The 15,694-nt window shown below is 32.7% G+C and overlaps 2 protein-coding genes across 2 annotated transcripts; one reads left to right on the forward strand and one right to left on the reverse strand.

Moving 5' to 3' along the window:
- The first annotated feature begins 1,501 nt into the window (after positions 1-1,501).
- Positions 1,502-5,485, forward strand: LOC130953772 (transcription factor bHLH79). Its single transcript, XM_057880778.1, has 6 exons — positions 1,502-2,039; positions 2,230-2,478; positions 2,651-2,716; positions 2,820-2,888; positions 2,995-3,072; positions 4,936-5,485. The coding sequence occupies exons 1-6, from the start codon at positions 1,869-1,871 to the stop codon at positions 5,068-5,070; spliced, it is 768 nt and encodes a 255-aa protein (XP_057736761.1). The 5' UTR covers positions 1,502-1,868; the 3' UTR covers positions 5,071-5,485.
- A 419-nt stretch (positions 5,486-5,904) lies between these two features.
- On the reverse strand, positions 5,905-8,254 carry LOC130939962 (probable myosin-binding protein 5). Its single transcript, XM_057868024.1, has 2 exons — positions 7,540-8,254; positions 5,905-7,044 (listed from the first exon to the last, which is right to left on the reverse strand). Exons 1-2 carry the CDS (start codon positions 8,252-8,254, stop codon positions 5,966-5,968), a joined length of 1,794 nt encoding a protein of 597 aa, XP_057724007.1. The 3' UTR covers positions 5,905-5,965.
- Between the last annotated feature and the right edge of the window lie 7,440 nt (positions 8,255-15,694).

Consider the following 15,694-nt stretch of genomic DNA (forward strand, 5'->3'; position numbering starts at 1 on the left):
AAACTAACCATATATTTTATTTTATATTTTAAATATTAATAATTAACTGATAGTTAAAAGTAATAAATTTTGATGACTTTTTAAATTTTTAATTTAACTTTTAGCAAATATCTTTTAGTTAAGGTTTAATTATTTTATCAGTTTTTAATATTTTATTGAATTTTTAATTAGATTTTTATATTTTTTTTAATAGAGTCTTTATACTATACCAAATTTTATAATTAAGTCTCTATTATAACAAAAATTGTTGGAATTAATAAAATATTCAGTTAAACAAAATAAATATATTTAATATTTGACTGAATATTTATATGATTTAATAAAATATTCTATTAATTTTAATATTTGTATCATAATAAAAATTTAATTATAAAATTTAATATAATACAAAATTTAATTAAAAAAAGTTATACAAATTTAATTAAAAATTTAATTAAATTATAAAGTCCGACGACATAGTAAATAAACCTTCAGTTAATTCTAATTTTTTTCCCTATAAAAAGGCCATAATAAGCAATGTGAAAACCAAGACAACGGTCATAATAGTGTCCCAACTCCCAACACGCATTCTCAAAAGACAAAGCACATCATTAATTTTGTTTGTGTTAGAAATCAATAAGAAATACTTAAAAGAAAATAAATGTGAATTTTGTTTTTTTCAAGTGCGAGTAAAACGTAAGAAAGAAAAGAAAACCAAGCGAAGAGTTTGTCAAAAACTCAAATAAAAAGAAGAAATCAAATATCCTTTAAATCATTGGTAAAGAAACAACAATTCATCACATAAGTGCAAATTTAATTACTACGATATATTAGAATTCCTGCCACAGATAATTCATAAGCGTTTTTTAACAGATAATTCATATAAATGTAAGTGAAAAGAATGTGACTAAATTGGAGTCAGTTATATGAAAGTAAGCTCAACTTTTAAACAAATAATTGGAGTTTAAATTTTAGAAAAAATATTTAATTTCTAGTTAATAGTTTGTTAAATATTTTCTATTTATCTATCTTTAGTTTGTTAAAAGGGAAGAAAAATAATTTTCTGGTAAATCAATTACTTTAACCTTTTCTTGTTGTCTAAGAAAAAATGTCCTAATAGCTAGTACTAGTAAGAGAATCAAGTACAGCCTGCGTACCTAAACTTTTGTTCTTCCAAAAAATAAATAAAAGATAAATAACTATTGTTTTGTTTTAATCCATAATTCATAATAAATATACCATAACTAAATAAAATAAATTTTATATTTTATGAAAAATAACATTTGTTACAAAAATAACACTAATTTCATTTAAAATAAAATTTTAACATTTTAACTATTCATAATTAAAAATTATATTTAATAATAAATAAATCTATGATTTTTTTAAAAAATTTTTATGAATAAAAATAATAATTTATTTTAAAAGTATGCAGAAGAAGCTGAGAAGGGAAGGGATCATAAAATATAACGGACGACGGAATGACAAGAGAAGCAGGGGGCGCAGTACGCCACAGAGGCTTGTCTGTGTTTCTCCTTCGCTGTGATCTTCAACCTTTTTAATTTCTTGTTCTCTTTTTATTTTTGACGGGTGTTCAGTGTTCACTCATCACTGTGATCTTGAACCTGAACAAATAAAAATCTCTCTGTTCGCCTGTCCTTGTCCGTGTCCTTGACCGTCACCGTCACCGTCACCGTTACCGTCACCGTCATCCCCGCTCTTTCACTAACTCGCTCAAAATCAATAAATTACTTAGTAGCAACCACCAACACTCCCTCATTCAGTCTCTTCAAGTATTCATTCATAATTCTAATTATTATATTATTCCTAAACACTTGAATGAGAAACAAGAAATCGTTAGAATTGAAATAATTGTAATAATAATAACAATGGAAGGTCCTGTCATCAACGAGTCCACATTCTCCTCCGCCAACCCTTCCTCTTACTCTCTCTCTGAGATTTGGCCCGCCACCGCAACCACCTTCACTCCCATCCACAACCATAAGAGGAAGGAATCATCCCCCTCCTCCTCCACCACCACCGCCACCGCCAATCACTTGGTTTGCCTTCTCTCTTTCATATGTAACTGTATGCTATTTGCAGTTATTGTTATGCTGAGCTGGATTATAGTTAGTTAGTTAGTTACAGTTAACAACAAACTATTCTTACCAGCTGAGCTAACTAATTGATTGCTTGCTTACTTACTCACTCTGTTTTGGAAACTGAATTTCGTGTTCTGGTTTGGAGCAGAATGATTCGTATGGCAATAAGCATAGGAAACTGGAAGGATCCTTCCAGGAGGAAAACCGTGCTGGCGATTCAAAAGCCGAGGTAGGTGCCAGTTTAGTTGCCGGTAACAAGTTAGCTCGGCAAGGTGGTGGTGGCGGCGGCGGCGGCGGCGCTGCTAAGCCTTCTTGTGAGCAACCGCCTAAACAAGACTACATCCATGTGAGAGCCAGGAGAGGCCAGGCTACCGATAGCCACAGTCTCGCTGAGAGAGTATATATTTTTTTTTCTCACTTTTCGAACTTTCTTTCCTCTGTTTCTAAATGAGCTTTGCTTGTATGAGAAGTATTCGAATTCTTTTTTTCTCCTTTTATATATATGTATGTTTGTTTATGTTTGTTACTTGTTAAGGAGCATATTGCTTATGATAACAAGTTTTCTGCAGGCCAGGAGAGAAAAGATTAGTGAGAGGATGAAAATTCTTCAAGATTTAGTCCCTGGATGTAACAAGGTACTAATCTTATCTGTTGGATCAGTGATATATTATTGTTGCTATATAATTTAGATTTTGATTTAATTGAATATTTATCTTTGTTCTGTTTTGTTTTGTTCAGGTAATTGGCAAAGCACTTGTGTTAGATGAGATAATCAATTACATACAGTCGCTGCAGCGTCAGGTTGAGGTAGATCTCTTTGTTTCGTCTGTCATGATGGAGCACTACCCATTGATATTATCTTTCGTTTGTACCAATGAATTTAATTCTGAGAAATATATCTTGATTTTTGCAGTTCCTTTCAATGAAGCTTGAAGCAGTTAATTCAAGATTGAACATGAATTCTGTTGTTGAATGTTTTCCTTCAAAAGACGTAAGGCCATCATTTTTTTCCCTTAATCCGCATGGCTTAGATAAATGTTTAAGCAAAATTCAATATAAAGTTCTATATACTATGACATTCTTAAACCAAAATGATTAATTTTGTAGAAAACTAATCTTAATTGACGAAAGTCAGAGCTTGCAAGTAAGGGGTCAATAAAGGAGGTGGGTTACTGTGTATAACAGGCTAACAAACTAGATGTTTTATACATAGATAACTAAGATAAGGAAACAAGAATACAATAGAATGCACACAGTTGATATTGTCCGAAAATAATAATAAACAAGCTAATAAGGTTGATGAAATTGAGAAAACATGGCCGAACCCATTTTTGAACCAATGAAAATGAATAAGAAAATTTTGGAAAGGAAGAAAACTGGGATGCAGGATTGCTTGATAAATATGACACCAATATTTTGAATGTCTGGTTTGAATGGTTTGTGGAAATCTTCAGGACCTTGCAAACCTTTCTTTGTTGCCTAAATATGAATTAAAAGGGGCTTAACAAAAGAACAAGCTAGATTGTTTGTGAATCTGTGGATCCAGATTCATCTGATCAAGTTAATTGTTATGCAGATTGATACCATGTAAACATGGTTAAACCAGTTACTTAACTAGTCAAGGGACTGATTCCATGTTTAATTGTTGAACTGTGGCAGCCTCACCCTTGCTGTGCTATTAATTTTGATTAATACTAATTGATTTAGTTTTGATGATGACATTTTTTTTCCCTTCTAAATTTGCAATATTATTATTCAGGAGAGCCGCATTCCAAGAGTTTACGTTTGACATCCCATGTATTTGTAATTCTGTTCATGTATATATGTATATCTTGGTAAAACATTTATATCTAGTTTGCGGTTTTGTGTAGAGTTTCTCATATTTTTCAATCCTTAACCTTATCGTACAGCCTATGTAGTTATATTATCACTTGTATGCATGTGGCTGATAGGATTTTATAGAAATATGAACTTAAACATTTGAAGTGGAAAGCAATGCTGATTTAATGGGGCTGATAGAATTTTCATAGGAATATGAGCTTTAACATGATGGAGAAGTGGAAAGCCTCCCTGAACGTAACTTGCAACTCCCACACCAGAGACTCAATAAAAGCTAAAGCCTAAAAGGAGGCATTTCAGTATGTTGCTCTAGTAACAATTACTGGGCTTCTCATGTATGGAAGAATTTTTTTTTCCTCTTTAAAACACAAAAAGGAACCTCAAAGCAGCAATATTTTCATTATTAGCTGAGTAAAAAAACTTAGTTGGACCATTTGATTGTTTGAAATGGTTCCAATTTGTGTTCGCATGTGTCTGTATTGAGATCCTTTTAAATACCTAGTGGGAAACCTTATCTTAAAAGCTAGCTATTAAGAGAAAGAACCATTCTCTTTAAATAGAACCTTAAGCTTCCCATACGGTTGTGGGACTTTTGGCACTTCAGAATACCCAACTCCCTAACAGATTCTCAATATCATTCTTTTTCCTTTTGGTTTTATTAATTATTATTGTTATTATTATAATTATAATTAATATTTATGTATGTTGGGCTGTTGGCTGTGTATGTGTTGAATTTTCCTTGTATTTCCTCTTTTTAGTAATAACTTGAACATACTTTTAGGTGCAAAGTGACTTATTTGAGTCATGGGATGACTTAGCTAAACAAATCCTAGTGCTATATCAATGAGCCCTCATCTTGAAAATTTGCAGGGTTCTCAAAGATAGAGATTCTCAATTAGGACATCATCTTCTTCACTCTGTGTTTGTTCTCTAGACCTAGAACATGTATCTACACCCTTTCTTGTTAGGACTGTTTATGTTCACAATATTGTGATTTTAATAAGCTATTCTACAGGTTCAGGTTGGTAATCAGCCATTTGATATTGCCGGAATGATATTCGGATCACAAGCAACCAGGGGGTATGCACAGGGATCACAATCTGGATGGCTGCATATGCAATTAGGAGGTGATTTCGATAGAGTGGCATAATTTAAAGGAGATTCATTGGGAATGAGAGATCAAATAGTGTGGTTGGTTTTCCTTTTATCCATTTAACAACCCAGTCAATTGGTGCAGAGTGCCGTAGGTCTGTACGTCCATTCTCATAGTATGATGCCTTTTGTAGGAAGTGTATCTAATCTTCATGTGCAACATCTGATAGGCAACTCAAATAATCTTTAAGTGTGTATTGTTGTCTCAAATAATCTGATGTGAATGAGAGTAACTTCTCTTCTTATTTTCTATCAAAAAAAAAAAAAAAAAAAAACTTTTCTTCTTTTTTGCTCCTTCAGGAGTTTAGGATGCATTAGCAGGCAGCCGTTTTTTCCATTGTTTTATAGTTATTTAATTATATTTGTAAGCATGGAGAATATTGAATTATTGATAGCAATTAATATAAAACTAATTAAGGAATTGTTTTTTTTTTGGATAAAAGAAAGAAATGACTATATTTTATGCGTGTAAAAGAAATTTTAAAAAATATCACTAATTGCAAAATTGAGAATTTACTTGTGGTGTAGTGAAAGTGCTTCGATGGCTTTATAGAACAGGATAGACATATAGAATAGAAGAATAGAATAGAATGGTATAGACAGTATAGAAGTAGTGCAGTAAGATCAAACATAAGAATATACATTTGCACTAGGATAAAAAATACAAAGTTAATGTTCTCTCACAAAAGGTTACATTAACATTTTGCTTACAACCAGAGACAGCAGTAGTATAATTTGGATTTATTACATGTGAGATAGAAGTACATGCTAATAATAAGAATAGGGAAGTACTGAAAATAGTAATAAAAACTAGTAAAACCCTAGACAACACAGGCATTGTGAGGGATGGAATGAAGTAACCAAAATAATCACTAGTAGTAGAAATCTCAAAGCTACCTAGTGTTTGTTTCATCACCTGTCTCTTTCTCTTTCTCTATCTCTTTCTCTTTCTCTTTCACTTTCTCTTTCTCGGCTACATTCTTATTTTGTAAGGATTGGTCTCCACTTTCTGCCGCCACCTCTGTCTTGTGTTCTGGCTTCTTATTCTTATTTTGTAAGGATTGGTCTCCACTTTCTGCCGCCACCTCTATCTTGTGTTCTGGCTTCTTCAGCATCCGGCCAAGAAGATATGTTTTCTCTGCTTTAACACCTTTCTTGGGGTCATTTTCTCCATTATTATTATTATTATTATCCTCACCTCCTTCGGCTTCAGCATGAGATAATTGAGCTTCCTTGATCTCTTCCTCCGGAAGTGCTCCATACTTGTTTCTGTAAACATCGCATTCGCTTTCTAAAGCTTTGACTTCCTCCTCTAGTTTAGCAAGCATTTCATTGGTTGCTTGCAAGTTCTCTTGTTCATACTCTATCTGCTCCTCCATCATTCTTTGATATTGCAAAGCATCCATCTGTAATGCAGCCTTCTCTTCTTGCAGGCGGGTGATCATCGCCATGGCGTTCTTCGCAGCAATAGCCGAAGCATTCCTTTCTTCATCCAACTCCATGCAAAGAGCCATGAGTGATTTATGATCCATATGAACCTGCCTTTTAAGAAGCGAGTTGGGATCATCTCCTTCAGTTTGAGCAGTTGCCTCGTTAGAATCGCCAGCCTGTTCTGTCTTTTCCAGTAGTGATTTCCTAGTAGTCCATCTGGGGCTGGTGCTTGTAGAAGTTGAATCTGTTATTGGAACCCAGAAGAACCTACTCTGAGTAGATCCCTCTGCAACCTCGGTGGCGATTTCAGTTTTTTCCAGTGGTGATTTCTTGTAAGACAATTTAGGACTGTTGCTCGGAGAGTCTGAAATTGGGAGCCAAAAGAACTTGCCACCCTTTAAGAAAGTTGGGCTTCTTGGAGACTCACCAAAGAACTTGATACCCTTTGCAAAAGAGGGGGTTGTTTTGGGGGTGGTTTCACTGTTTCCTTCCTCACCTTCTGCCAATGGAGGCAAAGAGGTACTTTTTGCTTCTTCTCTTACTGTATAAATTTTGAAAAGAACGTTATCAAAGTAGGTATATGACTCCAAAGTGGCATCATTACTTCGAATGCAAGTAAATCATACAATAGCACCTTTAAGAGCAATTCCATTGCTCCGTTTCAGTTCAATTTCGTTTGGGAGTCAAAAAATATGACCTCAGTATTTCTGATACCACAATTTCATAAATAATAATCAATTCATTATAAACTTCATATAAGGTGGCAAAATTTTGATTCTCCACCAAAGTGAAACCATGTCTCTAAAATGAGATTGGTCTCATTTCACCAATCATCTCCAATACAAAGTAAAATTTAAATCCGTTTCACTTCATGTACACGTCAAATTTTAAACTCCAAAAACACTCCATTGGATACTTTAAAAACCTGAAACAGATAAAATTGTTTGCTAGAATTCCATGGTCAAACTGATGTAACATTATTGTTATTATTCCCATCAACTAATGACGTGTATCCCAAGAAATTTAATATACTTACATCTGATCTTTAGAGTTTTTCCACTGCCATCTTCATTCTCTGACAGAAGCCTGAGTGCTGCGGATCGGACATGAGGCGATTCAAGACCACTGGATTCTTCATTCTTTGATGCGGTGTTTGGATGAGCTCGCGGTGAGGCAGCCGGAGCTCGCAAGTGGGCGCCTGAAGTCTTCCCCTTTGAGACGGAAGACTTGGTTGATGTCGCTCCACAGCATGCACACTTGTGAATCCTGCCTTTCTCAAACTGCATGATCCCATCGTCCTTCAAGCTCAAGTGAACTTTTTGTCCATCTTCTACAAAGAATTCTAGATCCCTCTGAAGAATCCCTAGAAGAGACTTATATGTCTCTGAATCGGAATCCTTCCCGCTCGCGAATGAAAACAGGCACCTTTCGCACATCTTCCTTATATCAGTGATCTTCTTGTGTTGGGTGCAGAAAAACAAAGAAGAAATCTCTTTCTTGTGAGATTCACACCAACAATTGTTGTAATAAAAAGTTGGAGTTCTATGAGCTAGAATATGTGCCATTCTAGTGCACAACCAACATGGGATTTGCAATTCAAAATACACAGCTAATTCATTAGCAAAAAGTGCAATAAACCCATCAAGGAAAAGAAGAATTATCAACACCCATTCAAGCAATACATTCATCAAAAAGAGTGGCAGCTTTCCCAATTTTTGCTCAACAAAACGAGTAAATGGTTTAGTGGCCATGTTGGCTTATTCTCTTTTTATTTTTTCTTTAATGTTTCATGTAACAATGGTGGGTGACTGGGTGTTGTGACGGTTGAGGAGTTAGCAGAAATGGAACAAGAGAAGGAAGATCACATGACCTTCATTTTTTTTTATTTTTTTCTTGTGCCCTTTTCACTTCCTGGCGGAGGAAAGAAGATAGAAAGATTTTTGATTTGATAACAAGTGAAGAATGTTTTGGGTGGTGGAACTAATTTTTGGCTAAGAAGAGAATGAAATAGAAGGGTGCATGGAGGGTGGTTAGTAAACGTTGACCTAAAATACCGGTAAGAATGGGAAAAAAAGGTTTTCTTATCTATTTTTTTTTTTTTTTTGGTGTGGTTCATTGGTTTTCTTGGTTGAGTTTAGTTTGTTAGATTGGTTGCTTTAATTAGCAAGTTAGAGATCCTTCTCTACAATTCATTACTGTATTTGTATCCATTTATTACTTTTTTTCATCATCATTGTTAAAAAAATAGTATTTTTCTTTTTTATTGTTTACGTAAATTATGAATTCTATTCTTACTCTTCTTACCAATATATCTCTTCTCCAATCTCCACCGTGCTTTTATAAAAAAAAAAAATTAGAAGAATTACCTAAATTAATCCTCAAAAATTTTAAAAATAGATATTTTAATCCTAAAAAAATTAATACATAGATCAATCTTTAAAGATTTACTTTGGCAGATAAATCAGTTCTTAATTTATTTTTAGGCAGAATAATTACCCAAATTAATCTCCAAAGATTTTCCTCAGACATAACACTCTCTCGTTCATTTTACTTTTACTATATGTTGCCATTATTATTATAACTTAGCCGTGAACATGTAGATGATGATACTAGCATATTAATACATTCTTCTAATTAGAAACAAGTAAGGTGAATAATGATACTTTGAAATCCAAATTAAAATATTTTCTTTTAATACAAACATGTTTTTTAAAATAGAAAATCCTTTGATTATATTAAATACAAAAATATCAAATAGTTTCAACCATAAATTTTTTTTAGAATAATCTCTAATAATTTTATTAATTATTATTATTATTTTTATTATTATTATTATTATTATTATTATTATTATTATTGATGAGTGACTATATATAAATATATATATAAATTTAATAAATAAATTTATCATTATTTTTGTCCAAAAAATACAAAATTATGGTACATTGTTATTGTATAATTAATAATAATAATAATAATAATAATAATAATAATAATAATAATAATAATAATAATAATTTTATTTTACATTTTTTTTTGGACGAAGGACTATTATATATGGTAGAGAAAATATTGGAAATTGATTTATGTATTAATTTTTTTTAGGGACTAAAATATCCGTTTTCAAAATTTTTGAAAACTGATATAGGTAATTATTCTGCCGGAAAATGAATTGAAAATTAATTTATCTGTCAAAATAAAATTTTAAAAATTAATTTGTGTATTAATTTTTTTTGAAAATTAAAATATTTGCTTTTAAAATTCTTGAAAGCTGATGTGGTAATTACTCAAAAAAGTAAATTTGAAAACAATTGGACTATATATAACTGAAACACATCAAATTAGGTAAAATATTGTTTATTTTACGAGGGTATTGTAGCATCATATTGTATGATTAATTTATACAAAAAATGTACTGCCTAAATAATAAATGAAATTTAGTTACAAGAATAGATGTTTTTAATGATGGTTACCAAAATGTGTATTTACGAAGATATTAGTAGGGAACTAATTTTTAATTAGCTAATTTTTTAATTTTTGTTATAAAATTATTTTTTTAATTTTTATTTTTTTTTAGAATTTAAAATTTAGGGTTAGGATTTACTGTTTCAAATTTAAAATTTATGATTTAAAATTTAGAGTTTATAACTTAGGATAAAAGAATAAAAACTTCGGTCTCTAACTGTTTACTTAATGGATCTGACGTCTCTTGACCATTAAAAAATAATAACGCGACTCTTATTCATTCATTCCATGTGACAAAAAGACCCCTTTTAATTTATAGGTTTTCCGTGAAATGGTAATCGAAAAATTCTACATATATTAGTAACTCTCCTATATGAAGTCAATCTATTTGATGGGACTAATAGGTCCTGCATAGTCATAAAAATATTGTCGTTTTAATGCACATTGTTAGTAAAAAAAAGCATATCAAGATGTTAAACTTTTGTCTATCCTAAATTTTGAACCGTACCTGAAGTGATGAACACGACAGAGCAATCAACAAGTTCAATCCATCATTTATGGAAGAAGAAGTCGGTGGGCTTTTCAAGCAATAACTCTGGCAATGTTGGCATATGGGAGAAGAAGTTCACACACCTAACATGTAATTGCGGAGCTTATGTACTTCTTTTTTAATCTATTACATCATAGAACTCAAATATGTTGTTTTTTAGTTGCAGCTACTTCAAAGTACATAATTATTCACTCTATCTTACAATCTTCTCTGTAATTAAGTTGAGTAAAAAATAATTGTAAGTAATTGCAAACTCCATCAACACATTGCAAATATTTAAGAGGCTGGATAAGGTCATAAATGAGCATGAACATATGAATATGGGTGTGTAAAAGATAGAAGTTCATGGTAGATTAAGGGAATTGGAGGACAAAATTGAAGAAATAGAGTTTAAGCTATATGATGGAGTTCAAGAAAGAAGATACACAAGTTCACACTATTACTATTGCTGAGTGTCTGATAACTAGGTGGGGGAGGCTCATAAGTCTCGTCCTTAGCACTCTCATAGCCATTATCAATGGAGGAGTCAATCAACTCTACAAGAACATCCCTTGCATCCTCTACAACTGGCTTGCTCACAGGATGATCAAAATACATATACAACTCATTAGTTTTCAAATTCATCATCTTGTTATCACACATTTGATTAATCTCTTTGTTACCCTTTAGAATGTGGAGGCAGAATTTAGATTAGGGGTAGTGGAGTCTTGCCAAAACATAGCCTTGTACTTTGTATACCCTAGATCCTTAAACACTTTTCTAGGTCCTTAAAATTAACAAAGTCATGTCTAACTTAGAAAATCTATGCACCTTACCATCAAACTAGCAGAGCACTCCATTGTTGTTTCTCTCAAACTGCCCTCCATGGTAAAACACTGGTATAGGACATCTACAACATATAAAGATATACTCATTATAGCACAAATAAATTATAACTATCAAAGATCAATATATCTAAAAATGAACAAAAAATCTCTCCTTTAAGTAATAATTCAACCCATTTTAACCTAGTGAAAGTGATTGTTCTTCACAAGTGTCTAAAAAAATACATATATTATATTTTATAGTGGTCCATAATAATAATAATAATAATAATTTATTCAAATAAACAAATAAAGGACCATACTGTTGGAGTTTGCAAAAGGTTAAAGAATAGAAACTAACCTCGAAGAACTGGCCTGTTAACAGCGCATCACCTCTTGCGTCAGCAAACGTCGTATTACTCTCGCCGTCACGTACTCCCTCACCAACTCATTTTTGTCAGCAATTTCTAGCGGGAAATATGACGGTCTCTAGGGTTCAAGGTAATTGTTTGTGTGAGATAAGGGCAAAGTGTGAGAGTGTACTCTTATGTGTTAAGAGAGAGAATGAGAAGTTTCTTTTAAAAGCTGGATCCAGGGTGCATAAATTGTACAAAGGTCTAATTGTCTCATCAAATGATTTGAGTCCACGTAGGAGTTACCGTTACACGTAGAATTTTTCGGTTATCATTTGACAGAAGATCTGCTAGAGGAAGCTTTTTGTCACACGGATTGAATGGATAAAGGTCGCATTGTCATTTTCTAATGGCCAGGGGCGCCGATCATTTTCTAGCAAGCAGTTATTGACCTAGAAAATAGTTGGTTTGATGGTTTCTTAGTTTAATTCTTTAATAAATTGTAATGAAAAATAATGTACCAATGTGAAGTTGGCATTTTTTGGGTTTGGTTTGGCATGCAACAAATCATTGAGTGGAGCACTTCCATGACGAACGACGATGATAACAACAACAGCAATACATCTCATCGTATATAAAATTTGGGTATTGCTTAGTTTGGTTAATCAGATAGATGCTGAATGTGTAACATCATTATAATATTTCTCACTTCGGTAAGAATTGTTTTTATATTCACCATGTTTCTCTTACTTTATTTTCTCCTATCACCGTAATTTTTTTCCTTATTAGTGGCTGCCCACCCCAAATTTTAATCTCAAATTCTAAATCCTAAATTCTAAAAAAGATGAGAATTAAAAATAGGGTAAAGTACTAAATTGCTCTCCTATGTTTTGGCTTAGTCCCATTTTGGTTCTTAAGTTTTAAAGTGTCCTATTTAAATCTAGAAAAGTTTCATTTAGCTTCAATGTAGTCCTGTTGAGAAGTCAATGTTAAATAATTAACGAAATTTTGTTTACAGATATGGAAAACTTATATAACCAAACTCTTCAATTGCCGAGGAGAGTTTCCCATAGTAGAGGTGACAATGGCGGTCTTGTCCTTATCACCACCAACAAACTTTTTCATGTTTCGCGTGTTCTTGAAGATGTTCTTCGTGTGCTTGAACTAAGGCCATTGTCTCGTAGTGATGCATCCGCAACTGATCCTATGCCTCTCGAGTTGGTACCTCTTCTTTAGGGAAGGACATTAAGGTTTGGTAGAATAGTAACGTTAATTATTTAACATTGACTTTACAAAAAGACTACATTAAGCTAAATGAAACTTTTTTGGATTCAAATAAGACACTTTAAACTATAGAGACCAAAATAGGATTAGACCCAAACATAGAGAACTAATTTAATACTTTACCCTTAAAAATATACTTTTAAAATACAAATAAAAATTAGCTAATGAAAATTATGTTGGTTCTGGATACTTATTATTGTTTTCACAATCAATATACAAATCAATTGCTAAAAGAGTAGCTTGAAAATGGGTAAAAATATGAGGTAATGTCCAATTTGGTCCCTGAAATTTTCAACTCTCTTCAGATTAGTCCTCCATTTTTTAAAATGATCAAATAAGTTTTTCACTCTCAGAATCGTGAATTTCCGTTGGTCCAAAAATTAAGAGACGTTTTAACGGCGCTAAGGTGTACAGTTAAGTGCCAAGTTGGCAGTTAACTAAACGACGTCGTTTAGTGATGAAACACCAATTATAGCAAAACAATGCTATTTTTCCCCCATAATCTATCCTCCACAATTAAAAAACTCCCAAATGGTCCCCCTGGTGCACGAAATTAGAACTTGCACAACTTATCCGACAAGTGCACCAGGTCATCTAAGTAATAGCTCAAGTGAGTAAGGGTCGATCCCACGAGAATTGTCGGACTGAGCAAGCAATGGTTATCCTGTTGGACTTAGTCAGGCAAACAGTGAAAGGGGTTGTTGTTGAAAATTCATAAATAAAGATAATAAAGAAAGCAATAAGAATTTGGTGTAAAATCAATATAAGAAAGCAGTTTAAGTCTCGGAGATGTTTATTTTTTCGGATTAAAACTTCTTACTAACTATTTTAATAATGAATGATTCATTCTATGGAAAACTATAAGTGATCAAACCCTAATACGTTAGTGATTTAATCTCCTCTGATCCTCATCAAATGCCACTCCCGTGGTCATTCAATTCGGATTGGAGGGTGAAGTTCAGAAAGCTAGTTTATACCACAAAGGCCCTAATCACCCCAATCCTGGCTGAATAGATGTTGCTTATCCCCATCAGGTTGTGTGACTAGCCATCTAGGAAGCGTGTTTTCAAGCTGTAGTTCAAGCGAGATAACTCTCCCTAGAATCACAAGAACTCATATAGAAAAAGGATCATACTCTCGTTCCACCTAGTCTCATAAGATTAAGAACGAAAACAACACCTTAGAATTGAATTAAACATATATTAAAATAGAAGAATAATAGTCTTAATCCATAGAAATAAACAAAGCTCCTAACCTTAACCAGGAGGTTTAGTTGCTCATAACTTACGGAGAACACAGGGTTCTGAAAGTGTGGAAGGAAGAAGATCCTAAACCTAAATGATCTTTTCCTTTAAATACTAACCTAATAATAAATGCTAAACCTAAAAGATATTATTTATAAATAAAAATTAAAAAAGAAAATAATTTAAAACTAAGAAGTGCTAAATCCAATTGGAGGCCCAAAGAGGTGTAAAACGGGCTGCTGTTGGCGTTCAACTTCAGGAATGGGCGTTGAACGCCAAGGGGAAAAGCGTGCATTTCTAGCTTATGACTCCTGCTGGTGTTAAACACTAGGTGGGCATTCAACGCCCATGGGGGTGCTGTCAGCATTTTCCTTTCTTGCTTCAGGCTCCTCCAAACTGCTCCGAATTTCACCTAAAATCATAAAAACATAAGAAAAACTCAAAATAGCATCCAAAGGTGATTTTTGCACTAAAATCAAGTAAAACTAAATAAAATCTAACTAAAAATAATATAAAAGTAACTAAAAAAGGGTATAAGATGCTCACACATCACAGCATCAAACTTAAACCGTTGCTTGTCCTCAAGCAACCAAAATAAATATAAGACTAAAGAAGAGATAATGCTTAAGACTTTGAGTTGTCAATGAAGCTCAAGTCTAGTTACTGAATGGGGCTTATGACACTCCAATTCTGAATAGGTTTGACATCTCACTATCCTTTGAAACTTAGAAATATTGACATCTTTCAAAACTAGAACTTGAATGGTATTATTGATTCTCTTCTTTAGGCTCTAATTGATTCTTGAACACAGCTTTTCTTTTCCTTGGTGCTTTGTACTTTTGAGCCTAGCCATGACCCTGAGTATTTTGTTTTCAAGATTAACTTGATACATAAATACCACAAGCACTTAACTGGGGGAACCTTTTGGGTTCGAATTTGTCTTTGCTTTTTTTTCCCAGACAGTGGTGCTCAGAGCATTAGGCATACTCTGTAACAGCATTAGGTCACGACTTTAAGTGCTCAGTCTCAAGGATTACTTGACACTTTCACACCACAAGCATATGGTTAGAGAAAATCACTCTTTTGAGCTTTAGATCAGTTTTGACCCTCATAACTATTGATGCTCAAAGCCTTTGACCTTTTTCTTTTTATTTTTCTTTTCTTTTCAATTCTTTTTTCTGTTTGTTTTGCTCCAAGAATCAATCTTTTCTTGTTTCAGAGAATCAATAATATTTCTCTAAGCTTCTGTTCCTCAAGAACCAATATACTCAACTCCAATATCAAATATGCATAGTTAATTCATACATTCAAGAGTAGAGAAAAGGCCACCACATCAAAGCAACTAGAATAACTCATAATATAACTCAAGATTTCATGCATTTTACCACTTCTTTTTCAATAGATTTTTCTTTTAGCTTAATGTGTAATATATAAGACATCTTGAACAATTTTCAGAAATAAATTACTAAACTAGAAAGCAAAGAAATCCTAA

The sequence above is a fragment of the Arachis stenosperma genome, chromosome 1 (genome assembly GCF_014773155.1).
Source record: "Arachis stenosperma cultivar V10309 chromosome 1, arast.V10309.gnm1.PFL2, whole genome shotgun sequence".
In the NCBI taxonomy this organism is placed as follows: Eukaryota; Viridiplantae; Streptophyta; class Magnoliopsida; order Fabales; family Fabaceae; genus Arachis; species Arachis stenosperma.